The 26,844-nt window shown below is 46.3% G+C and overlaps 1 protein-coding gene and 1 long non-coding RNA gene across 5 annotated transcripts in view; one reads left to right on the top strand and one right to left on the bottom strand.

Moving 5' to 3' along the window:
* The window catches only part of SLC8A1 (solute carrier family 8 member A1), a 128,524-nt gene that overhangs the window by 90,658 nt on the left and 11,022 nt on the right, over positions 1–26,844 (bottom strand). For all 4 annotated transcript variants that reach the window (XM_027709857.2, XM_039381340.1, XM_027709856.2 and 1 more), the window contains one exon: positions 21,492–23,321. In XM_027709857.2, coding sequence (XP_027565658.1) covers positions 21,492–23,314 — 1,823 coding nt within the window. In that variant the 5' untranslated portion in view covers positions 23,315–23,321. The remainder of the gene's footprint in view (positions 1–21,491; positions 23,322–26,844) is intronic.
* LOC113982027 lies at positions 9,215–11,567 on the top strand. Its single transcript, XR_003538626.2, has 2 exons — positions 9,215–9,503; positions 11,132–11,567. It is a non-coding gene; the product is annotated as an uncharacterized LOC113982027 (long non-coding RNA).

Raw genomic sequence — 26,844 nt, 5'->3', positions numbered from 1 at the left:
GAAAGTACCACTGGGAACTGGGCTTCCCTGGATAATGAGGGAGGGGGAGGAAAATGATAAAAAAGCCTGAAGGAAAAGGAAAAAGTTATAAGAAGTAACATAATGGAAAGGAGGAGAGAAAGAAGAAGCGAAAGTGGAATCAAAAGTTTAAAACAAGCTTCAAAAGCCATCAAGGAAGCAGAAAATAAAACGAACCCCTGATGTCCAGCCAGGTGTTCAAATATCTTGGTTCTGGCTATGAACAGAAGAGGTCGGACAGGCAAACCAGAGGGATGTTATTTGGAGCAGCTTGCTAGCTTTCTCTAGGGTTTAATAATAGCAACTGTATTTATATGACTAAAATGTTTTGTTAAAAGGCTAAGTACTGGTATGTCATGCTAGTCACTTTAATTTAAAATAAATTCTAAAAGTTCTCACTGGAAAGGCTTGCAGCTAACTATAAATATATGCAATATGCTGATGGATTTTTTTTTAAAGCAAATTTATTCTTCTTCAGAGGCACTAAATTGCACAACTGTGCAGCATTTCTGTGGCCCAAATTTTCAGAGGCCCTGGGAGTCAGGATTTCTAACTGATCTTGCTGCACTTTTTTTTTTTTAGCCCTTTTGCAAGTTGTGGCAGCTCTGGCTGGTTTGATGTGGGGTTTTGATACATGAAGAGATTTTAAAAGGTAGATGAGAGAGAGAGTTAAAGGGGAAAATGAAAAAGGAAGAGTCCTGGGCAGGGTGACACCCTTTTCCTTTCTATTACTCTGAGCACTGGGACAAAAAACCGGTCAGTCAGCCATGAGACTGAAAGCACTTACCCAGGCTTCTGTCCCAAACGAGTGATGATGGTCCCAAATGCCCACTGCACTCATTGCTTTTCCCTAGGAATGGAAACCACAGAAAGTTTCCTCCAGGAATGTCCAGCCTGTGCCCTACACTGGCTGCACTCAAGGGGAGACATTCTTTCATGAAATAAGGACAGCTGGATGGTGAACTGGATGGCACTTACTTCCCTTCCTTCCCTGACTCTGGGAACTCATTGCTGGTGGCCAACAGAGAGCAGGGCCCAGGTGAATCCCTTGGCTCCCACAATGTGGAGATTGTCCAGTCCCACCTCCCATGCCCTATGTGGCTGCAGCAGAAGTTACCTGCAGGCTGCCCTTTCCCCCGACCACTTCCATCTCCTTTGCAAGCCTCAGGACAGGGCAAAGGAGGTTCATCCGCATTTCAAACCCCAGCTTCTGCAAACTGACCTAGACCTGGCCACTCCACCAGCCCCTTGGCCAGCCTACGGCCAGCAGAGCCCTGCCAGGAAGGAGAAAGCGACCAGGCAGGTTCGAGACTGCAAAGGCAAGAGTTTCCCCTCTTTCTGTGCTTGCAGACAGCCTAAAAACATCACCAACGGGCTTTGCGTGCGCTTTCTTTGGCTTGTAAGAGTTGCTGGAGCGCGTGACATCACACATTTGTGTTGCCCTAGCAGCGGTCCCACAGCAAACCAACAGAGCTGCAGCACTGGGTGCCAAGGCCGGCAACACCACAGCCAGGGTCACAGCAGGGTGACAGCAGGGCTCTGCCCTCACCCAGGACACCCTGGTGAGCTCTCCTGGTGAACTCTCCCGTGTGTGGTGCAGCTCCATCCCACTGGGGCAGCTGGAGGACATGCTCCATTCACCGGCCTTTGCCAGGAACAGAGTTTTCATTGCAGCTGTTGTAAAGGATAATTATGGTGAATTCCTTAGAAGGGACTGAAGTCAGCCTTGCTACCAGATAGCAGGAAATATTTATAACAGTAATTTCCAACTGCAGCCTTTCATCTGAAATCTAAACAGAAAGCTGAAATCCCAGGCCTGTAAGTTGATACCTTGGCTATATATGGTCAAAGAACTCCACGGGGGAGAAAAAGATGCTAAGTCCCTAGCAATCCTCATACACACAGCTCCAAGAAGATCCATTAACCTCTGTAAAATTAGCAAGCCCGTATCATCAATTAGCTTTGAAGTATGATTGTCACGCTGTAGCATTAACAGCTCTGCTCTCCCAGGGATGTCTCAGCATGTCACACTCACAGCCACGTGTACGACAGGGCGCAGCATTCTGTAAATGCACAGAGACATCCCCCAGCCTCATGTGCCTGTGACAGCAGTTGGGAGTTATAAAGCACTATTAACTATTGCAAAGTCATGGGGTGACCCACTGCAATCCCACAGTAAAGCACTGCCAAGCCAAGGCAGGGCATTTTACAAGACACTCACTGGTGAACAGGGAAATGGTGTTTTCTGGTAGTCAGGCTTGCAAAAATGAGAGCAGAAACAACTCCTGCATGAAAATGGACTTAGAAAATCAAAAGGCATTGAAACGTGTTGCTTCAGACTCTACCAGTGACTGTGACTTACCTTTTGTAAAGGAGTTCTAAATTTCTTTTTGTTTTTGAAACCCCTCCCATGTGTCCTCCTGCAGCAGCAGGAAATGAATGAACTGCAGAGCTTTACTCATAGAGGTGCTTCCTCCCCAGCGTGAAGCACACGGCCTAGCATAAGGTCCTTCTTCACAAACTGGAGCCTGGCTGGGATAGTGGCGTTTTCCTGTTTCCCTCCTCTGCTTTTAGCTGAATACTTACTAACCTAACACTGCAGATGTCAGCTCTGTCCTCCCTTCCCCTTCAGCTTGCAAACTGTTGCCTACCTCACAGCTTTCAGGTTTACTGTAATGCTGGAAGAGTCTCTGCTTCTGGCTTTGCTGCGTGGTTGGCAGGGTAGCGATGTTGCCTCTTAGGTGAGACACAGAGTAGGGATGTAATAGCTTTGAGCTGAAGGAGGAAGATAAATATTAGAAAGAAATTCTTTACTGTGAGAGTGGTGAGGCACTGAAACAAGTCACATAAAGAGGTTTTGGATGCCACATCCCTGAAAGTGTTCAAGGTCAGACTGGATGGGGCTCTGAGCAATATCTGGTCTAGTGGAAGGCAATCCCTGTCCATGGCAAGGGTATTGGAACCCAAACCATTCTATGATCCTATGGTTCTATGATGTATGCTCAAAAACAGACAGGCTTGAAAAACAGCATTGCAGACTTTTCTTGCAGGGAGGAAGAGCAGGTTCATGGCCCCTGAAGAATCAACAGCTTTGGCCCTGTGATATTAAATACTTTCTCTCATCAAGACACTGCTGTTCACCACAGAGATGGCGTCATGCTCAAAAGCAAAGAGCTGGCATTCCTGCTCTCAGTCTGCTGCATATAGGCTTTTAACAGGTCACCCATAATGTTAATTGCAAACCAGTCAAATATTTTGCCAACATGTCTAAGCCTTGAGCTGGAGCTCACAATACTTGGTCCTCATCAAGACATCAGCCTCTGCACAAGGACATCTCATAGAGCAGTGTGACAGGCACGTGCCTCTCGGGCAGCCTTTCCTTTTCATTGCAGTTGAATGCCTTCCCATTATTTGCAACTGAGTTTCAAGAAAACAGCAGTGAACATCTCAATTAAAAAACAGAGACTATGACAGAAAAGTCAAATTTCCTTTTGTGAGATCTTACATGCTGTCCCAACCTGCTTATTGTTATTAGGCAAACAGCAGCAAATTCATTTCTGCATATGTCCCTGACATATGGGGTGTCAAAACCATGAGAACCATTTCTATTTCAATACAAACCCTCTTTTGCTTCCCTTTCTGTAACTCATGCTGTATCTCAGCAGGGCATAGTGACGAAACCACCAACCAACCACATTTTGGTCTCAGTCAGCACCCAAGCAGCAGTAATGCCAGCTAGCTATGCCACAACAAAAGGTGAGTTTCCAGGGTGGAAACAACCATCAGACACAGCAAACCTCTTTGCAGTGATGGTAAGCAAGGAGATGCAGGCTTGAGAACTGCTGTTTGAGATAGAATCCCCCCCAGTAGCTTTTGCTGGTAATTACTATGCGTGGTAGTTGTTGTTATTATTATGCAGGCTGCATTATTTGGCTTATCTAACCAGTGCCGGTGCGTTCACAGCAGGAGCTCATCATGCAGGCAGCACCAGGCTGTATACACGTGCACCACCACACATCCCAGTGCAGCCCGGGGTATGATTTATATCCCAGTAAAACACAGCTCATTTATTAATTTTTGACATCTGAGAACTAAGCCTGATGGACATCAGTTCTCTCTGCAGGGAGCCTGCAAGGCCAAACCAGGAGCAACATTAGACTTGTGTAGGTACTCACAGCACATTTTGGGGCAGGATGACTCAGACCCACTGGGTTTGAGGCAGGGTACAAGCCTCCTTCCCCTGAGTTTGTGACACTCACAAGATGAGCATAGGAAACTGAAATGATGCGACAGAGGGAAGGCTGAGGTGGAAACAGGGACACCATGATGAAAGACAAGTGGTCTCTGTGGGAAGAAGGGGTTTTCCAACCCCAGAGGAGGATAAGGTGTAGTAAGGAGAAACCTTGATGCCTGGTGACCCTTCTCAGCTTCCTTATGTGAGAGCTGCTTTGCTGCCAACCCTCTTTCCACATGCCTTGGAAGCCTGGCTACCTCTGACTACCAGTGCACATTGCTCCCTGCCTGCGTGCCACTGCCAAACACGTGGTGCTTCAAACACTGCACAGGAAATGTGGAAGGACAGATCTGAAAAGGAAGGCACATCTGCTAGATATGCCCAGTCACAAGGCTGGAAAGGAAAAGGACCAACCCCCAAAAGAGTGCAGTGATATTTGTGTGCAGGCTCATTCAGCACTCCCCAGGTGCATGAAGAGGCAAGAGCTGTACCCAGTCTTTCATGTGAATATGCAGCATCCTCGGTAGAAATCTGAGTGTTACAAATATTTGCTGGATCTTCTCTCAACAGTTTCAACAGATATAACCCAGGGGTTTAGCTACTTGGTAAAACTCTTCAAGTTTATCTGTAGTCTTTTATACTCCTCTAGACTTCAAAAATGCACTGCCCTTGCAGCTGGTATTTTTGATATTTGAAAACAGCTCCCTTGCCGAAAGAGCAGCTGTAGAGCCTACCAACAGGAGCGGTGGCCAGATGATTAGCCCTCCTGCTTCAAGGCATTTTCAGCCCCAGTTGTGGCTCAGCTGGCTTCCCTCTACCAGGCTGCAGCCACCCTTGCAGCTCTTCCGGCAGAAAGAGGAATTATTCTCCCTTCACCTGGCAGGAGCTGCTCCCCAGGCCTCAGTGCCCACATTGACAAGGCAAAGGCAAATCAGCCTCTCGTTCCTGCCAATACATTTTCCTTTCTCCACTTGGCGGAGTCAGTCCCATTAACAAGATAATGAAAAGAAAGAAGTACAAGCCTGAAGAAAATCATCTCTGATGGGAGAATTTCAAAAGGCAGCCAGTTTCCAGAAGGCAAGAACTATTCTCCACATTAATTATCTACAGAGGTGCAAGAAACTGGTTGACAATGAGAAATTAGGTAATAAAAGTTCTGATTTAACTCATTAAGGTTTCTGTTATGGCTCCAGGTATGTGTAGTCCCAGTGCATGCTGAATTTTATTTATGCCTGCATTGCAACCACCTTTGGAGAACACTGCTACAAGGCACAGAGCGAGTGAGGAACAAATTGAAGGTAATTTTGTTCTGCAGCTCAAGAGATGTGAGCCATTTCCACTATCACAGTATGCAAGCAAACATCCACCTCCCTTACAACGTAACCTCCAGCAATGTGACTGTACCCCCACAGCAAGATCATGGCCCAGGGCCCTCCCAGCACAGTAAATCTCTGCAGGTCACTCAGTATTAGCATTGCAATGTCAACCTCTGTCATCAGGAACTGAAGTAGGCAAGACTGACATTCTATTTTGTACCAGGTGTCTTCTGTAAAACACAAGCCAACAATCCCTCTAAACCTATGTGGTTTCTTCTCTTCCAGCTGTTTTAATGAAAAGCAGGTATGCTTCTGTGGAGTTTCCAGTTTTCCTCACTTTCACTGAGAGCAGAAAATGCAAAAAGGTAGTTGTGGGGGAAAATCCTCAATCAAACATTTCCCAAGTTCCAGCTGTTGTAGGAACAACAACCAACACCCTCTATCCCACTGGAAGGTAAGCCAAATTATCTTTACAGGCCATCCCTAGCAGCTTTGACTTATGTAGCTATGTTGTACCTGTGGTTTAGACTAATTTGAGATGAAGCCTTTCTCTACAGCCTATCATTTGTGTTCTAAATTGGTGGCCTCCATCTCAAATAAAATCTACCTGCAGCCAGCAGAGACATCCCACAGAACAAAGGAGAAAACGTTGCTCAAATGTCAAGGTCACCCAGGATTCTTGGACACACCAGTAGGCAGAGGAGGTCCTCAGGAGACCCAAGCTGAGATTTCCTGGGAGGGTTTTACTTTCTTGGATTTTGTCTCTCTTTGCCAAACCTGAAGTGAAATCCCTACGCTGGTTCTCCTCATTTGCAATTGCCAGGGCTGCCTGACCTGCAAATGTTGTGCCTTCTAGCCCTCCCAAGGGTTTAAACTCAGCCAGTTAATCCTGGGTTTGCTACAGGGGTGACATAAAGTTGTCTGTCTCAGACTCTCCTTTGCCTACAGTAGATTCCCACCACCCCTCTGTGTTAATGACACACTGCTCTTTCTGTGTTAGAAGTCATTAGTGCAGTGGTGTTGGGGAGATAACTGCTGCCAAATCAAGGCCCATGCTCACAATAACTGGTGCAAAGAGAACATCATTTTACTTCATTTTTAATGACCCAAATGCAAGCCTAAAGCTACCCGCGTTCAAATGAGTTAGCTGAGCTCACTCATTCTCCTCTAATTAGCCCATGTGTCTAATCTCAAAAAGAAGTGAATAAAACTTATGCCACAAATCAAAGCGCCCTGTACCCAGCAAAGGCTGGAGGGCAGGCACTGCTCCCCATGGGTGTTGGTGGAGATCACCATCATGCTGAGCTCTGGGTCCAAAAATGGCACGTGGCTTTGCGACTCCCATCTGCTCCTTTGCAGCATTTTCCATCACATAACTAGGGTGCTAGAAGAAAATTCCTACTTGCAAAGAGCTGTTGCACGAGTTGCCTGATGATATATACCTTTTCAATGTATAGGCTTTTACAGAGAAATTGAGGTGCTGAAGTGTTGTTGCTTCACCTTCTGTCACAGTTGCTGTTAGCAGGGGTTTTCAAAACACTTGGTCTGAAATGCATCCCCTGCTTAAGTTTCCAGTCTCCCCCCTGCAACCCTGAACTTCAATTAATTTCTTAGAGGCTTCCAAACTGGTTTATTCAGTTGCAGTTTTCCTGAAAGGTAAAGCTTTCTTCCCTAATTAAATAATGTTCACACAGATCAGTACATCCTTCATGTACAGCAGAGGAATTTTAAACCTCTACTCTAGCTGAGAGGGAATGGGTTAACACAATATTAAATATGGAACTCCTCATGTTATCTTTTTTTCTTTCCCTCTCTCACATGCATGTATCCATCCACACAGAGTGTGACTACCGAAATGCTGACAAGCAGCAGGCAAATTCAGATCAATTTAGTTCTCCTTTTACCATGCAAGTGATTTTTCTTGGCAAGGCCAGAAGTATTCTCTTTTCCTCATTGCTTTTAACCTTTGCTGCCTAGAACCAAGCCAGGGTTCTCCCTGCAAACACACTGAAGCTGAAACTTGTGCAATATCAGCTCAATGCATTTAAGATACGAATGTCAAACTCATTCCGCAGCAAGAGCCAAAGGGCTTTTTCGAACTACCTGTTTGAAACTACCTGTTGCAAATGTGAACAGTACAACTTTGGTCTAAGGTTTGGTGGGACAGGGGCCCTCTGAAGAGGATCCTAAGCACTTTGCAGCTCTGGATGTGCTCAGCAGCAGCAGAGAGGAACCATTCATACGAACCATTGTGATTTTGGGCCCTCTTTCATTTTTCCCTCCTGCTCCTTCTTTTCCAATTATCATCGTGCATTCATCACCTTTTACCTCATCCCCATACATGAATTTCCCTCGTTGGTCTTCCACCTACTCTAATTGCTGAGGCATAAGCATATGCAGCCCTTAGGTATATGGGCACCTTGAGGTATATACATCCCTTTTGGAGATGGCTGCAGTTGCTGTGTGAGTAAGCCCATCTACTCATACCAAGAGGAAAGGGCAATGGGGTGGTTTAGCTTTGTAGCTGAGCTGTGCAATAGCTGCAGGTGACAAATGAACTGTGCCTCTGTGAAGCAGAGCAGTGGCTGAAGAGTGCCACACTCTCTTTGATGTATAGGATTAAGTGCCTGTTTTTTAAACCCTGAGAGTCTGACTGTATTTTCCAGGTCATCTCTGGTTTATACAATGCGTGTGGCTAAGTGTTCAAGTAGGCTGCTGTGGCTCTCCCTTCTCACTGATGCTGGGCTCTGCTCTCCTCCATTTCACACCAGAAACCTAACACCCCAGCACAATATCAGCACACCTGGCCATGAGATTACAGTGACTGGGGGTGGAAATCAGCACTTCCTGTGCCCCACAACCACAGCCTGTCTGTCTTGCCCCTGTGCTTGTGCCCACAGAGGCAACAGACATCACCTCTCAGAGGTTTCCTCCCGGCACTGCCAAGCCTCTTGTCCTGCCTCACAGCTGGCAGCTAATAACTTCCCAGCATCTCCCCTAAAAATGCACTACTTCAGCAGTGTAATGAGCTCCCCAGGTTGAGTCTTTTACTGACTCCCCACAAATCACTGGAAGGACAAACTGCTGTTTTGGTTCATTAGCAAGTGTTTTGTAGAAATCTGTTTGTATATTTGCAAGAGACCAACATGCTCATTCATACTAATGTAGGAATACATGAATTGAGAAGCAACTTAAGCCTTCCAGCTCCTCTGGCCTTAAGCCTTCCAGCTCTGCAGGACTGGCAACAGACAGCAATTCTTCCCCCAAAGCATGGCAAATTCTTCTGTGGCACACCAAGGACCAGACAGGGCACACTAAATAGTAGTCAGAATTTTTCTTAAAACCCCAGCTCTTGGAGCTCTGGGATTCAACAAGAAATTTAATTTTCACCTAAAACACAATGAGTGAAGCACACCCTGAGGTTTTAGCTCTTGGCACAGCAGAGGAAAACATCACCAGAAAGGCTCAGACAAATAAAATTAACCTCAATGGCACTGGCATCACTTTCAGGTCTTGTAACATTTTAAGCAGCTGTATCACCAGGGAAGCTGTTTGTGACAACATCACAGATGTGACTCATGGGCTCTGTGCATTGAAAGGAGAAAGGTTCTGTGCCGAACAGAATGTAGGGGCAAAGACCAGGCAAAAGAGTGTTAAGGAAACATTCCTGTCTGACCATACAGGAGCCACTCTGGGAGTCACACATGCACCACCCAAGATTTAAACTGTTGGAACTGAAGCGCCTTCGCAGTGGGCAGCTCCAGTGAACCCACAGGTGCCCTGCTTGGCTCCCACCACACACCACACTCACTGTCAGACAAGATTCCCTCACGGGGTCGACCCCAGGTTTCCTGTAGCAGAGTCCTGGCTGTCTGGATCAAGTAATTTAATCGTGGAGCAGGGACACCATAACAGCCTGAGCTGGTGCCTCCAGGGTCAATGAAGGAACCCCTTGGCTTTTGTACCCTTACAGTCTGCCTGCCTCTTCCTCTCATGCTCTTTATACTCCTTACATGTGCCTCTTGGTCCCATGGTGATATTTGGTCTTGGGTCTTCTCACTGTTTATATGGGTTCTCTCAGACTCTCTGGGTGACTGGCAACCCCCTGGCCAGCGCTGAAGGTCCCAGTGCCCTTTGTCAGGCAACAGGTCGGCACCAGTTTATGGCCCCTTGCCTGAGGTTCCAGCCCATTTCCCCCACCTGCAGCTCGCACCTTGTGCTAGGTGTGTTCCTGAACAAGGACAGGAGACAAGGATGCAGGAAAAGGAGCCCTAGCATTTCACTTGTGTTTTTTGAAGTTACTGCCTTCAGAGGGTAGAAGCCCTCTGGCACTTTATATTTACAAATTAAAACAGAGACCACTTCCTTTGGCACCCAAGGCTGAACTAAAAGCCTTCCTTAAGGCTTTGAAGTTGCTGAGGAAGAGGAATTTTGGAAAACTTCAGGCTGGTTCTGCAGTTCTACTCTGCCAAATTATATGAATCCATCCAAGCTTTTGGATGTTCTGCATTAACGCCCAGCAGCAGCTATGGGATAAAAGCTACTGCTGCAGTCCACAAAGCTTGCTATCTCAGCAGCAACAGTGCAATAGGGAATGTTAAAACATAAGGCAGGCACTTTACAGGGAAACCAAATGGCCCTCCTGGATTGAAGAGGACAGGTGAAAGGATCAGAAGTCAGGGACTATGTACATGAAGCAGCAAAGGAGCTGGGAGGGGAAGTAGCTGCTTTAAAGCCTAGAGGGAACTTGAAGGAAAAAAACCCAAGATAACTTTGCAGGATTTGTGGAGCATAGGGGAACATCGTCATGGTCCTCCCTGGAGATACCAGGACACTCCTAGCTGGCAGGCACAGGGGCTGGAGGTTTTTCTCCTGTGTGTTGGGAGAAAATGGCACAAAGATTGTTTATCTTTCTCAGACTAAGTATTTACAACCCTCTCCAACTTTCCCAACGTTGTTAGGATAGCCTCTCCTTGCATGGGTGTCTGCAGTGGTCTTGCTCAGCTGCATGTACAAGAGCAGAGCAATCTCCCTTTCAGTTCCCAAGATTTGGGTTCCCATTACCTGCTCTGGGAGAGGGAGGACATCACACAGGCATAAGGAGACAGTGGTCCAAGGGAATTTTCCTAGCTCTTCTCTTTAGATGTGTTTCGCAGGTAAAGTTCGGTAAGCACAGCTCCTAGCCCACTGCCGCCTTCAGATCTGTTCATTAGCACCTTTCTGAGGGCTTTCCAAGACTGCCAGTTCTCAAGGGGCTGAGATACGGTGTTTTAATGGTATATAATTAAATACTGCTCCCTTATCTAGATTTCAAAGTTTACTGTTGGGGCTTTGGTACCAATGCTCTCTTCCCTCTAATTAGCTTCCTTAATCTGTGCAGCCTTGCTTCTTCCCCCAGGGGGACAGGGCTCTCCTGAAGGGAAGCTTGGTTTGCATCTAATTATTAGCAAAGGACACGGACAGCAGGCAAGCAGTGGCCCTATCCCAGATATCCCTTGTGAGCAAAGAGCCCAGAGTGAGTGGCCACAGGGAACCTGTGAAGGTCTTTCTGCTCCATTTGTAGGTTGCTTTGCATGCCATCCCATCACATGTTTGTGGCAGAAGACCATGCAGGACGGGTGCCACCTGACTGAAGTGCAACTCTCATGATGGACACTTTTGCTTCCCTAGCACATAACAACAGAAGAGGAAGAGTTGCCAAGACCTCATCTGACCCAACGTGTCCTGAAAGAGACATTACATCTGGTATCATTTTGGGCAACGTCTTCTAAGCTGTTCCCTGCTGTCAACAGAGGTCACCCACTCCCGCAAGCTCCTTCTGAGTGGACCCTTCTGTACTACGAGGAAATTTTCCTGCTGACTAATCTGAATTGCTTCTGCTGCTTCCTCAAGACCCTGAAGACACAGAGAATGTCTTATTGCCCTTTACCAAGCTCAAGGCTTACGTCTTCCCTATACCTCTCTCTAAATTAAACAGCACCAGTTGTTGTAGTTTCTCACCTTGGGTCACGTTTCTCAGATCACCAGTCATTTTCTGTGCTTTCCATTGGACTCTTAACCTCTTCAGTGTTCAGATTGCTCAGAGCTGGACACAGCTGAGCAGAGAGCACAAGGATGGCTACCCCCCGCTTGAATATCTTCAAGATGACATCTGTCTTATTCATTGCAAGAGCATGATGTTGTGAGCTCAGATTTGGCTGCCAGGTCATAACAGCACCCCCTCAACTTGGTTGTTCCCCTCCCACTTGAATTTGTGCATATGACTATTCTTGCACAAACACTTTACAGTGTCTTCTCTTCAAACTAATTCACAGCCCATCTCTGTAAATCCCCATCTGACCTTTCATAAACACTTCCAACCTCTATACGCTTTCTATCTGCAAGTTAAAACACCAGTTTTCTCTTTCCCATGCCCAACAAGCTCTGTTTCAGGACACAAACCTACTGAACACCTTTTCACCCCTATTCAATGACACATTTCTCTTTCCAGACAGGTTAGATCCCATCACCCCAGTGGCCCATTTAGCCAGGTCTTCCTTATGACAGTACTGAACTAGGCAACATTACAAGCCCTTCTGAAGCTCAGTGATATGATGACACTGCTTCTCCCTTACCCAAAAGACTAGCATAAAAGGAAATTAGGTTGGCTTAAGACTTGTTCTTGACAAATATATGCTGGCTGTTATTCATCTCCTCGTTATCTTTGAGGTACTTACAAATAATGTGTTGATTTATTCTAGGCTCATTTAGGTACAAAAACAGACCTAATCTAGCTGAGCTGCTTTTGAAGGCAGCTTCTGAGCTTGCCTGCACATCACCTATTGCCTATGAAACCTTCCAGAGGGACTGCTAAGAGTCCCTCATGCATTCCCCTCACAACTTGAAGCTAGATTTCAGTATGCCTTCTGGGTCTGGGGACAGGCAGATTCCATCATCTTTTTCCTACACCTGCAGGCCTCATCAACACAAACATCCACTGCTTCTCAGTAGCATCTGTTGTTCAGCTACCTTCCCCTTCTCTGTCTGCATTGCTAAGGCATGAATGTCCAGAATATCTCCTTCCCATCTAATTCTTGTCCAGTTCATGCTCAGACTGATTCTGACCCAACACTCCCACGCTGCTCTGTTACAATCCTCCCTACTAAACTGACCTATTTTCAGGTTTCTGTATGATTTTTCCTGAGTTCCAGGTCACTGGAGAGCTCATGAGTCAGGTAAATCTCCTGCTATGCTTCCCTCCCTTTTCCCTGTGGTAGGATGATTTGTGCCCAGGGCATTAATACTGACTTTGTTTACATTATTTTTACCCTATGCAGGGGTGATAGCTTATTCCCCTAGGTTCTGTCACATACCCAGGCTAAGCTGAGGAGGAAGATAAATTTCCATAACCAAACCTAAAGTGTGAATGGAAATCTACTGCACCAAGCAAACACTTGGTTCCTATGCAGACTCTGGTGCCAGGTAAAACCTGCTCCCTACCTGCTTGAGCCAAAGTAACAAGTTTTGTCTCAGATCAAGGCTCCTCTTCTCAATGAAACCAGGGCGTCTCTCCCCTGCTCACTGCAGCTCGATTCATTCCAGACTCCCTGCAGAACTGAGTTTTTTTCTGCCTTATATGCTGTGACAGGGCTGTGAATTTGTGTGAGAGCTGTGCAGCGTGAGGACAGCAGAGCTGGGCTGCACAGTGGCATTGCTGAGAGGGAAGGGAGGGCTGTGGCCGAGGGCGCACAGCTCCTCGGAGCACAATGTCCACAGTGTCCAGACAGGCGTGTTGCTTGCCCTTATCTAAAGGCATGCCAGGATAAGTCATCTGTCACAACACTGGTGAGAGCAGTGCTCAGGATGCATGAAGGTTTTGGGGCAGAAGATGGCAGAGCCACAGCCACATGACCTGCACAGAAATGGGGGGGTGCAAGCGCCAGGGGGAAGGGCAGGGATACCTGCACATATTGAGGAGCTGAGAGTCTGCCTGGGAAGTTTGAGGGGCTGATGAGTGTGCTAATAGATAAATCCAAATTGTTAGCGAAGACTCAACATATAACTATTTTGTTCTTTAGGATGATGTTTACTGATAAATTAAAACACGAACACGCAAGCACATCTCAAAATGAGTTTCTTACTAGGAAGCAAGCAACCGAGTTGAGAGCAAAAGAGCTCAGAGCAAATCAATCCTTTTTTGTGCATTTGTTTTCTTCTGGACCCAATAAAAAACTTCATGTCCTTCTTATGTCCCAGCCAGTGAGACAACAGCTTTGCCACCTGGTGACAGTGCATCTGGCCCTTGGGACAAGGGTCTCCGCAGGGCGTACTGGTCTTGTGGTTGAATTAGAGCCATATTGCATGACCCCAAAATAGCACAGTGTGTGACTAGTGCACACCAGTGTTTTAACAGGAGCAAATAACCAGAGGAATTACTCAAGCCCTCCAACCTGCAAAGAAGCTTGCTGACAAGAATGCCATAAAATTTCAACCACCTCTAAAAAAACCCCACAGGTAGTATCTCTGCACTGAATTCCACTCAGTTGGTCCCCACCCCTGTTTTCAGCCACTGAGAGATCTGCACTCAGAGGACCTTCCTCTGGACAGGACCTTGCTCTGATGGGGCAGGCATATGCCATCAGTTCCATCTTTCTCCTTCCAGCACCCAATTCACAGGGATCCAGTCATACCCCCATCTTTGTTGCTGCTTTGTTTCCCATTGCCAGACACATTTTATTGTTACTTTGATTGTGTAGGAAGGAGTCCAGACATTATGGAAATGGAGCCATATAGGGACTGGATGGAGGAGGCCCATGCTGGTTACCCTCTCACTTACACAGCAGTGGGAATATTTTCTCTCTTACACTAAGATATTTTTAAAACGGAGAATGCCGTTATTATTTGTTGTCACCCAGGATCCAGCATTGCCATTCTTGGAAACCAGCACAAAGCCTCAAATGTCACTGTCAGAAACTTCATTAGTATAGCTTTTGATATCTCCCAAGATGTCCTCAGGCTAAATGGCATTTATGACTTGGAGAGGGCTGACCTTAACTCCAGCCATGCCCAAGACTGCAAAAAAGAGAACATACCCAGTAGTACCAGCACAGCGAGGCCGTGCACCCAGCATTACAAACACTGTGGCTGTGAAAGACTGTTAATCAACGCTCCTCATCTGAGAGTACTGAAGAAACACAGGTGGTTTGACAAGACCAGACTGTGAAGGTTAAGCTAAAACTGTTATCCTATGGTGCTGGAGAACGGGGAAAGGAGCAGAGAGAAGGCATAGGATAGGTGACTTTTCCCTTGCATGGCAGTGATGTGCATGTCCTTGATAGTGAACACATGATTTTGTCCCTGGTGTGAGCAATGCCAGTAGAGACATATACAAGCCAGATCCAGGCATGGAAGACTGTGCATCGCCTCTGGTAGGCCTGCCTGACAAGGGCAGAGCAACATCACATCCCCCTGTCAGCAGAGAGCTGCCTGATCGTGCTCTATCTGCCTGCAGCATGTGGGATGATGCCTCTGGGCTCAGCCTCTCCCTCTGAGGAGGGTCTGCTTCTGACTCAGTCGGTTGTCTGGCAGGTCCAGCTTCTCTCTGTTTGGCTTTGGATAACAGCAGATGTTTCTCTGCCCATCTGCTTGGATGCCGTCTGTGGTCAGCTGTCTGCTTTTTGTTCTGTCACTCTCGTTTTAAGCCCACAAATTCAGCCCTGCTGCTGCAAGAATACCGAGTGCCATCCACTGAGTTCAAACCCGAGGGCAAACTGACAGAGGAAAGAAGTCTATTCCCAAGCCAGATGCACAACTTGAGCTGCACTTGCATCAGGATCCCGTGTACTAATGAATTACCTCTCCCTGTTCAAGGTTTTGCCACAGCAATGGATCCCATGTGCTCAGGAGGGAGAGGGGCGGATGACGGCTCTGTTGACAAAACCTGAATATCACTGCTGGTGCCAATGCTGCTGCCAGCAGTGCTCAAGCACACGCCAGGGAAAGAAGGGTCTGCAAAGGGGGACAGGACTTCTCCTATCCCCCATTCTTGTCTCCCCAGCAAGGAGCTGTGCAGCAGTGCTTCGCTCCAAGAAAACTTTCCCATGCCAACAGGCTTTGCTAGGGTTGTTGTTTTAATTTTTAAAACAAGCCTAGATCCTGCGTTTTAGAAATTACTACAATGCATTTAATAGGTAGCCTTTTCATAAAGGAGCACAGCGGATGTGTACACAGGCCCTGATGAAGCTAATAACTACCTCTCAATGGCTTTCAGGGAGTTATTACATATTTAAGATCCAAGCTCCCTTAATCAACCACAGAGATGCAGCTGGCAGCAGTAAATTGCCAACAACAGTTCATTACAAATAAGGAAACATTGGTTTTTCAAGGACAAAAACTGTGTCAGTTGTTCAGAGAGAGCTAACCACTCTTGTCCTCACCCTTCTCCCCCGCCTCATTCACCCCCAGTGATGTACTGGCACAACTTGCTTCATCCAGTGACACAACTCTGCTGCCTAAGCCCCTCCACAGGACACATCACCAAATCAAGTTCCTAGATTTCCTGACTTATTTGGGCAAACAGCACAGTCTGCAGCATCCCATGCTCACCCTCCCCAAGCACACCACAGGCAGGACTTTTCCTACGACACCATCGTGACATGCGACAGGAGCAGACACACTGGCTCTTGCTCCAGGGAGCAGAGGACCAGACCAAGCCATGAGACGCTTGGAGACACAGCTGCAAGTACATGCTTCACAGGCTTGAGACCTGTCTTGGGCACAGCACAGCGGGTTCACACCTCATTTCCTTGATGCCTCCTAACAGAACTGTGTGGGGTTGTCCACGCAGTTTAAGAGATATGCCCATGGCTGGGAGATATTAAGTCATGTTCAGGAAAGACTAAACATTATTTGAATTAAGAGGAGAAAAAGAAAAGACAGTCCTGTTATAGCTGCATCTTCCCTTCTTAAGAAGGAACAACCAACTTTTGGCCTTCAGGAACCAAAGCAACGATTCATTTCAGACCCAGTGAATTTTCCTCCTCAAAACTCCCCTGGAAAGAGAAACAGGCCCCCATGCCATGCCCCAGCGTGGAGCAACACACCTAATCAGACCCCTGCTGTGGGCCACAGCCAGGGCCACCTTCCATAAGCTGGACTTCTACTGGGTGGACCAGGAGCACTGGGTGTTCCTGCCAAAGATTCAAGCTCTAGATCCAGGTGGCCATATTTGTACTGCCTGCAAATCCCACTGGGACAGGCAAGACTTCCAGTGGTGAGGGGAAAACACTCTCTAAACCCCAAGCTGGGCTCTGGAAGTAGGCCAAGTAAGAGTTTAATCTTTGTTTGGTCTCTTTTGATATCTCACACTGTGCTGCCAGATATTAACCCTATGCAAGTTGGGGCTGTTCACTGAGGGGATGCACATTGGTCCAGCCAAACAAAGTGGGACCACAGAGAGCAGGAGAAAGTGCCCAACAATGAAACCTTCAAAGGGGAATGTTTGTTTGCTTCTCCTTCAGCCTGGTTTACAGCTGTGTCTCTGCCACAGCAGAAGACACCCTGCTCTTCAACTGCATCCTACTGCAAGGCTGCCCATGCTGAAGGCTTTATTTTTTTTCTCTGAAGTTGCAGGCTGTAGGTGCAAAACTGACATAGAGGGGTCCCAGGGCTGAGTCAGGATACTGCTTTTGCTGTTTCTTTAGAAATACCTCACCCAATTTCTTTTGGAAAAGAAAAGGGGTACTTAAAAAAGCAGTACCACTTGGTTCCCCTCCTGCCACAATCTATATTTACTGACATTGATGTTTTTAAAGGGCTCTTGGGAGTTATGTGATTTCTGGGGACACTTTCCCTAAAAAAATCAGAGGATTTAGCTGGTGTTTTTGTCTCTCTTAGCATTCAACTCCTAGATTTATGCTTCCAGAGAAATACTGAAGCTGACTTGGGCAAGTCAGATTCAGTGGGCATCTCTGTCACTTCCTAAACCTGCAGCAGACATCTCTTATAAAAACAGCTGAACTGTATACTACGAACCGTGAGATAATTTGACATAAGATTTTCCAAGCATTTATAGGTGTGAATGCATTGGTGAAATACAAGTTTGATTGGTTGTCCACATAACTGTATGTGCCATCTTCCTCACTGACATTAATGCAGTAAAAACTTTTCTTTTAGGGTGGTGTGGGCAGACATCTGGAACGCAGACTGTAATAGATCTCTAGTTATCTCTGAATGTTACCTCTAAAAAAAATTACAATTTTTTGAATACGAAAGAACACACTATTTCCATATAGCTTTGCAGTCACCTCTGGAAGAGGTACCCCTCCTGATGCTCCAAGATAGAAAGGAGAAGAACTGATGGGATATCAGCTGAGAGGAGTGCTTCCTTCTCTAATATAGGAAACTGGACTTCTTTTGAATTATTTACCATTCACTCAGGAGATAAAAATAGCCTGGCTAGATGAACCAGGGACCTCTTCTATGATCACAATAGCTGTAGTAGGCGAGTGGACAGGAAGAGCCTACAACTACACATCTCCATGTTCTCATCAAGAAAGCTTTAGTTGTTAGTGGAGACGCAAGACAAGGCTGGAATCACCTTGTTGAGGATGGTCCCAGAGGGAAGGCTCTCTCTTACACTTTAAATCATAGTACCTTGTCCTACAGCAATGTCTCAGAGCCCCAGGGACCAGTGCAGCACCACAGAGACTGACCTTGCTGAACCCCAGTCGAACATCTTAAGCTTTCCCACACAGCTTGGAACAATTTGTCATGAAAACACAGGTAACCCCTTTGCAAAATGCATTTAAATGCTGTTTCTTTCACTTGGTAATATGCATCCACTGAACACACAAGCTGTGTTTCAGGAACAAGGAGCAGAAAAACATCACTCCAAGAGGCATAGCTGGGATAAAATGTTCCACAGGAGAACCAGCATCTTCTCCACTACATATCTTTTCTGGTAGCCTCAGAATGAGATGTTTGTTTAAACAAATGAAGTAGCATGGCTTCAGCAGTTAAACAGCTATTTTGTGTACTCTGGGAAGGGGGACATCAACAGACTGCCAAATGGGAAAGTCTCTCTGGACACTGCAAACAAACAACAAATTATGTAATTAGGCTTTTTTGGAACCAGAGGAAGGTCTCCAGAAGATCAGGGTCCTTCCAGCGCTTTCTAATTTTACTGGGACTTACCAGCAAGCCAGCCTTCTAATAATAGAGGCTCGCGAATGCTTTTCTTTTATCTTCGTGTCTCCCGGTACTGCCCTACCTTTGTTATTAGTGCCCCAGAAAAACACATCTTACTCAATTTTACCAAGCTGATTGATACAGACCTGAGTGGTAGAGCTGAAGAGGCACTAAAGACCTTTAGAAAGGGCAGCAAAGACATCTCTTGGCCACCAGAGCACGGGAAAACCTGAAATTTTAGAACTCTATTGAATCCAATGTGCTAGAGAATTGCACCATTCTACGTAACTGTGATTTAGCTAAAGCACGGCACTATCAAGCAATGACAGAATGAACAGGCTGTAGCTCTATAATCCACATATTGTGCTAATATATCTTCTTTATTACCATTGGAGCAAATTCTTCCAAGGGAGGATGCCTGTAAGCAGCAGCTCAGTGTCAGGACCACTCAGCCTCTGTGCTGCAGGGCTGCCCTAAATTTGTGCCCAAGAAAACATGGGCCTGCAGGAAATCTTCTGCAAGTCAGATTGTACCATCCAACACCTGAACATGGACTGTAGCACCTCAGTTTTAGACTAGTATCTACTGCCTTTCAGATACAGATTGGAATATGTACTATGAGTTTCATTCTGTGCATGTCCTCTCCCACTTGAATGCAGAAAACCCTTTAGTCAATACCTGGCCCTGTAGCCACCATCTCCTTATGCACCATTCCCCAAGCATCTGTACCACACTGTGAACTCCTAAAATGGTGCTTCCTATGTATCGTCCCTCCCTGTGATTACAGGGAGAGACAGTTCAAAGGCAATAGAGATATGATGGCATCTGCACAGAAAAAAACACACTGAAGTTTCTAAGAAAACTGTTTTCCCCTGTTTTGTGCCTGCAGTGCACATTCTGACAGCCAGTAAAAAGAGGAAGGAGGAGGCTTGCTGCCCTGGTGAGGGCACACCAGCACACCCCAGGAGGCCAGGCAGCAGACCCAACAGGATGTGGTCAGCTCATTTCCAGCACACCCCTTGGTTACTGCCCTGTTGGCAAAAGTCAGCAGTGGATAGTGTAGTGGAGGGAAAGCCACCACCAGAGGCAGTAGGCACAGCAGTGCCAGGGAGAAGGCATCACCATCTCACTGCACAACCCCACATCACAGACTGAGCACCAACAGACACGGGTCTTGGATGAAGGACAGCACAGAGATCCTAACCAGAGTGGTGGATACAAGGGGGAGTCCCAGTCCCTCTGAGCACAGTTGCAGAGTCTGTGTGTTTGGCCTGCCATGTAAACATGTCACATCCCATGGGAACTGAGAACAAATGTCAAAATCTAACTACTAGTAACCCAGTTTTGCAAGTGCTGAGTGACCTGGATAAAACCTAAAGAGCCTTTGGGAGATATCCTTATAGCCTAGTTCATTGCATCTCTGCAGACAACTCCCTGCTTCTCCCCAAATGGGAAAAAATATAATCAAATAACTGCATTCCTCTTACTATAGTTATCATTCAGGAACCAAGAAGTATGTGCTCTTGACCCTTGTGTGAGCAACATGCATGTTCTGGCCTCCAGATTGCTGGAGCTCTGAACTTCTTGCTCAGTTTTTCCTGAGAAGTCAAAATGCCAATCCTTTTTTCTCCCTCTTACTTTAAGAAGTTTTATGAAGAAGTTTTATTCTCCCTCTGCACACACAGCAGATACAGGTAACAGACAGAACACAAAGACCGCTCTTGGCACTCGTCATGGGTCTGTCTCAGCTCCCAAGAGACCAGTGGTATAATACATAACAGTCAAGCCAACAGTTCGCTCTTCTCCAACACAGCAGTGCCCTTTATCAGTGACTGCTTTAAGTTCTATGCGATGGTTTTGTGCTACAGAGATAAGTCCCTGTTGGCAGGGATTGATCTGCAAACACAGACTTTACTGTAGGAACAGCCTCAGGCTGGAATAACAGGACTCCTAATGCCTGCTCCTCCCAGAACACCAGCTGGGCAAGGAAATGTCTTCATGACATACCAAAGGATAGACGTTTTCTACCACGATTTATTGAGATAGTTTATATTCTCCACATAATGTAATAAGGCTACAGCACTACTAATTTTTTCACCATCCACAGAGCAACACTTTGGAGTAGCCTCCAACAGCTTTCAGCCTCTTTTTCACTTTCAAGCAGCCAAATGTGGTTGCAGTTGCATCCTAACCATGTGACTTCCCTACATGACAACATTTTTTCAAGACATGTATTGGACAATGACCCAGGCCTACAGCCTTTAGAAGAGGAGGAGGTAAAGTGACCTTCAACAAAGCCCTGAGCAGTAGAACAGACTGTGGCCCAGTCCCGGATGACGTGACCCTCAACAGGAAAGAGGAAGTAGGTACCACAATTCATATGTTCAGTTTAAGCCCTTCGCAAGACAGGTCCTTGTGACTGGGTGGTCACAGGTATCTTGGTTTTGTTCTCTGCTCCACTGCAGAGCTGAGGCTATAGAGCTCTGCTCAGCACGTGGGTACGGTGCAGGAGGTTGGGCTCCCACATCAGTTCCACCTCCCTAGTGCTGAATGCTGGAGTGCCCATGACCAGGCACTCTCCGGCCTGTTAGCAAGGCAGGAACGCAGCATTTCAGGTTCCCCAAAGCACATATGGCCATTCATGGTTTACTGCAATATGCTGGCACCCAAACACCTCTAATGCAGCTCTGGGAGCCAAGTGCATTTTATTTCTGGACAAACAGAGACTGTAGGCAACAAGTAAAACCTTCACTTACACTATCTCATCGTTCTGGAACTCCAGCTCCCCACAGGTGTCTTCAAAGTCCTCTCCTCCACCTTTGGCTGAGCCTTCAATGGTTTTGTAGGGCACAATAACATTTCCTCGTGCACCAGAGGTTCGCAACACTTTCACTTCCATGGTTCCTACACTTTCACTGATGTGAGTTACTGGCTCCTCAAAGGTGAAGATACCAGCGTGGTCATCGTCAAAAATGGTGACAGTGGCAGTAGATGGTGATCCCAAGCAGGCAAGTGTTGAGACACGACTGGCCTCAAGAACGCCCTCATCCGAGGGCTCAGTGCTCACACGGACGTTGCTGAGATGTACCAGGAAGTTCTCATCCTCCTCAAATATGTCATCATCGATTATGCCAACACGGATTTCCTTCTGGGTCTCTCCAGGCTTGAAGACCACTGTCCCTTCAGTGAACTCGTAGTCGGAGCCGGCATTAGCCGTCCCGTCCTCTGTCCGGAAGTCAACGTACACTGTGTTAGTCAAGTCACCTCCCCGGCGAATGATGGTCAGGGCCACAGTGCCACAGTTCTCCAAACACTGGTAGGTACCCTGCTCAAAATAGAGCTTGCTGATGGGATCATTTTCCGTCACCTCACTGTTGACCTCGTGCATGCTGACGGCTTTGCGGGCCTGGTCTGCAGCATGTCTCTTCAAGATGTTGCCAGCTCCGGTCATGAGCCGAGTGGCCTGGATGCGGTAAAAGGCCCTGCTCTTCTGTTGCTGGCTCAGGACCTGGTAGTTGGCCAACTCAATAAGCTGTTCGATTTCCTTGTCTGGGTGCTTTTGTTTCAGCTCCTTCAGGATCCGAGCCATTTCCCTTCTGGCTTCCTCATCATCCTGGTCTTTCTCATCCACTTCCAACACCAGTGTCCCATCCAAAAAGTTCTCCACATGAGAATTAGCAACCTTTCCGTCCATCTCGATATCAGCTTTGGAGGAGGGTCGGTCACCCTCATGCTCTATGATCATACCTCTCTGCTTGCCAGCTCGGTATTTCTTGTAGACGTACTTGTAAAACAAAAGCCTCCTGTCAGCTATCCAGGCAAACACCACACAGATGGGGAAGAAGAAGAAGGTGAGCAAGCCTTCCCAAACCTCCACAATCCCAGGTGAAGACACAGATAAAATAATGTAAAGCCAAGTATAGGCAAAGATGCTCCAGGCCGCCGTAACAAAAAACACTCGCAAGTGCTTGATCTTCCTTATCTCTCCATCTGGAACCACGTACACACATATCGCAATGATGACAAACATGTTAAAGGCAGCACTTCCCACAATCGTGCTTGGCCCCAGGTCCCCTGCTGTGAAGCCATGGCCGCACACTTCGATGACGGACAGGAGGATCTCGGGGGCGGACGAGCCCAAGGCCATCAGTGTGAGATTGGAAACGGTCTCATTCCAGATCCTCACAGTGGTTTTGCTGGTCTCACCATTGGGCTTCTTGATGGTTATTTCTCGCTCTTGGGATGTAATGACTTCGATGGAGGACATGAAGCGGTCAGCTATGATAGACACTCCCAGGAACATGTACACCATTGCTACAAAATACACTGTTGCCCGAGCGATTTTGTCACCAAATGAGGGGTCTTGGGGTTCCCATATTGGTAAAATCACACCCTTTTTGCAGATGTACGAGCCAGCACACTCCTCGGTGTCATTCCCTGGCAGTTCACTGGGGCTCTCCGCATGTATGCCATCTGCATGGCAGAGCAACACCAGCACAAGGAGCTGAAAGCTCACTGGCAAGGTGGGTGGGCGAGTTACTCGTGACATGGCCACTTCCTCTGAACAGATCCCAGACATCCTCAACCTTCAGAGACAAAAGGAAAGATGCATTAAGTGAGGCCAACCAGAGATAACAGATTTTCCTCTCCAGTCTCTTTATTTCTCATTTTTCCCAAACGTATAATCAAGTTATCCTGTTACTCAAGAAGACCCATTGAATGAGCCCATTTTGTTATGATTACTGATGTTTTTCATGTAGAAATTATCTAGTTCAGTCATCTGAACAAGGGTGGATTCAGATGCTACCATCGGGATAACACCTACCCCCTTTAGCTACTATGATGTTTCTTTCTCTTTGCTGAAAGCCTGTTTGTTCAACTGCATTTTCTTGTTCCTCATCTAATTAAAGTCCATCATTCTACTTCACAGCTGGTAGAAGTGTTTCCCATTTCAAAATTACAATGCATTCTCTCACTGGAATTCAGGGTAAGAGCAGGAGAGGACAGAGAATCTACTATCCCCTCATCATGTTTAAAAAATATTTTTATACTTGCCATTTAGAAATCACAGTAATCCATGTATTTCACAGCCTTTTCTTGCTCCTAGTCCTCCTAAACATCTACTCCACATCAGAAATCTGCACAAAGTGAGCTCTCAAGCCCTGGCAAAACCTTATTCTTAACAGTAACTTGGTCATAAGGTGCACCAGAAGGGCAGTCTGTAATTAATGATTTTGGAGCCATTCCTTCCACAGCGCATCACTTTGCACCTTCCCAAAACTGGAAAAAGCCCCATATGCATCGAAGCCTGGCTCTCTTGGCATGCTTCGAGAGGAAACATGTCCCTGTGCTCTTTTCCCACTAGGTCAGCTTTGACGGCTTCCCCTTCAAGGGCCTTTCTCACTCCATTTACAACATCAGTCATCAGGCATGACAGCTGTACTTGCCCTTGTCCTGCCTCAGGATTTTCCAGCAATGTAGAGAAGCTGTTAAAGAGGTTTGCAGTTAGTTAACAGTGAATAAACCGACAGAACAGATGCCTTTAAGTACAAAGAGATGCTTAGTGCAAAAACCCGAGCATGCTCAGTGTTACATTCTCAATTTTACTAGCCAATAAAAGCCAGATCCCTAGTTATTAAAGCTATATTTTCTCCTCAAGGAGAGCCTTTGCTATACTATGCTTCTCCTGTCCAAGTTAATTTAATCACACAGTGCTTAAAATGTTTCTATGAAGAGAAGAAAATGAGTACATCGATATCCTGACTTTGCTGGGAAATACAAAAAGCTGAATTGGTTTTGCTCATAAAAAACTCACACTCCTGAAAGGAAAAAAAATGTTCAGCCATGAAAGGTTTTAACTTCTAAGAGAAAGATCTCATTTCCAGGCCCATATCAGAGATGGGACACAAGCAAGAGACAGTCAATGCCTCCTCAAGTACAGTCTTCGCAGCGCCTGGCAGGTCTCACTCTACCATTTGCCATCTGCCTGGTCTCCAGCAAAAACACACCAGGTCTGACAGCTCACAGCTGCATGCACTGGGAGACACAGACCAACCCATTCACACTAAAGGTGGCACCCAGTGACAGCATCCCAGCTGTCATCCGGGCCCAGTCATAGTGATTGGGACCCAAATGGGATGGCTAAGAATACCTTCCCTCTTCCTTCTGAAAGAGGTCTTGTTTCACAGCACAGCTGGGACTCGGGCTGCCTCTCCAGCCACAGAACAGGCTACACATGCTGCATTGCTGACTGCAATAGTACAGGCAGGCATTCCTGAGGAGAAGCATTTACCCTCCTAAACAGGAACACACCAACACCTCCTTGAAGAAAAGCACCTGGTCAACCACCACCCATCTCCTTCTCCCCCATGACAAATCGCCCCTCCTTGTTAGGGCAGGGGCATATTATGCAGAGACAAGGCTGTGCACAAGTGAACACCTGACTGGAGGAAGCAATAGCTAGCATCCTGCACCCATGTTACGGGGTCTACTCCAAAAGAGACATTGTAATGATGGATCAAAGCCCTCTCCTCTGTTTGCTTTTATTTATGGATATTGTAGTAGGATTATTGGTCTGGAAGAATAATACTGAGAATTTATCAAGGCAGTTTCATATAAACGACATTTTCTCACCAGGAACTGTTGGTCTGCCTCCAACCCCCGCTCCACAGCTTTGTAATTAAGAAAAGAAAAAGATACATAGTGGAGGAAATGAGCAAGTCAGAGAGCTGGGTGATAAGAACAGATAAGATGAACAAGAAAAAGCAAATCTCTCGTAGGAAGACAGATTTAAAAGAAAGTTGTTTGTGTTGGAAATCCTGCTAATGCTACAAAAAAGTTCTTACTGCTGGATTCAGAAGCCCTGAACATTGTACCCCTGATCACAGCCCCTTGGTGCCTTCCACTTTCCCAAATGCAAACTGTAGCCACTGCTTACAGAAGTGAAGTAAAAAAAATGAAAACATGATGTTTGTAAAGAAGAGTACCTTGTTGCAGGCCATTCAGCAGATAGCTAAGTTGAAACAGATGTGCATTCATGGTCATTGAAGTTTAGCTGAAGCATGAATTAGTCACCCAACATCTGTACTCCTGTGTTTCACACTGCTCCAAACCAAATCACAGAGACATTTGATAAAGGGGCTGTCAAAACACAGACTGACTTGGTACCTACTCTGTTTATCCCAGATAGTTCGTAAGTGTAGTTTTGTTTCCTTTTTAAATATGTAGGCTTAAAAAAATTCATTGTGGGCATAAGATATTACTCAGCTGCATGGTTCTTCACCCTCTCCTTCTAAAGGCTAGTAGTTTCTTCAAAAAACTCAAGAGCATCCACCTGCCCTTGTTCAGTTAATATTTCTCCCTGTGGCAAGTCATATCCCTGCACATGTACAATTATTCAGAGCAATCAGGCATTGTGAAATCCCCTTGGCAAGAAGAGAAAACAGATGGTTCTAGAAAAAATATTATGCTTTGGGTCACTGATTTAGGTCATAGGAGAGTCCCATCACACTTTGGACCAAGTCTACAATCTCAAAAGGATTTGGGCACTGGAAGTCTCATCCAGAAAAAAAGACATGCATGAAATCAAATTAATAAGTCATTTGAACTTTATTTGCCATGTTCTTCCCTTTTAAACATTCTAATACAAGCTGGTTTGGGGTTTGTTTTTTTCTATTTGGTTGGTGGTTTTAAATCAAGTCCCATATTATGTTAAACAGGAGGAAAAAAGGCCTAGAGGTTTGCATCTGAGCAGTCCATCTCTCTGGCATTTTGAACCAGCATGTCACATACAAACAATATTTTTCCCTCAGATGGCAGAAGGTAAGAAATGTGGAACTTTTTTGGAGATCTCAGAGGGACAAGAAATGGCTGGAGTTTTGGAAGAGAAACCCATCGGCCGCATCAACGTGCCTTCTTTGAGCAGCAGTAGCGTCCCCCAGCTCTCTGCTGTACTTTCTCCAGCATTTTGTGGTGTGGTCATCAAACAAGACTGACATACTATCACCAGCTTTCCTACTTAAACCAATTCACAGTGAGACTCAGGAATTAGGGAGGGCTAGAAAATGCTTGTCCACAACATGCTAGTTACACACATGTAACCAGAGCCTG

The sequence above is a fragment of the Pipra filicauda genome, unplaced genomic scaffold, assembly GCF_003945595.2.
Source record: "Pipra filicauda isolate LSUMZ 115617 unplaced genomic scaffold, ASM394559v2 scaffold109_size3271384_pilon, whole genome shotgun sequence".
Classification (NCBI taxonomy): domain Eukaryota; kingdom Metazoa; phylum Chordata; class Aves; order Passeriformes; family Pipridae; genus Pipra; species Pipra filicauda.
The sequence above is the reverse complement of the archived record's forward strand: the minus strand, read 5'-3'. Positions and strand labels throughout refer to the sequence as shown.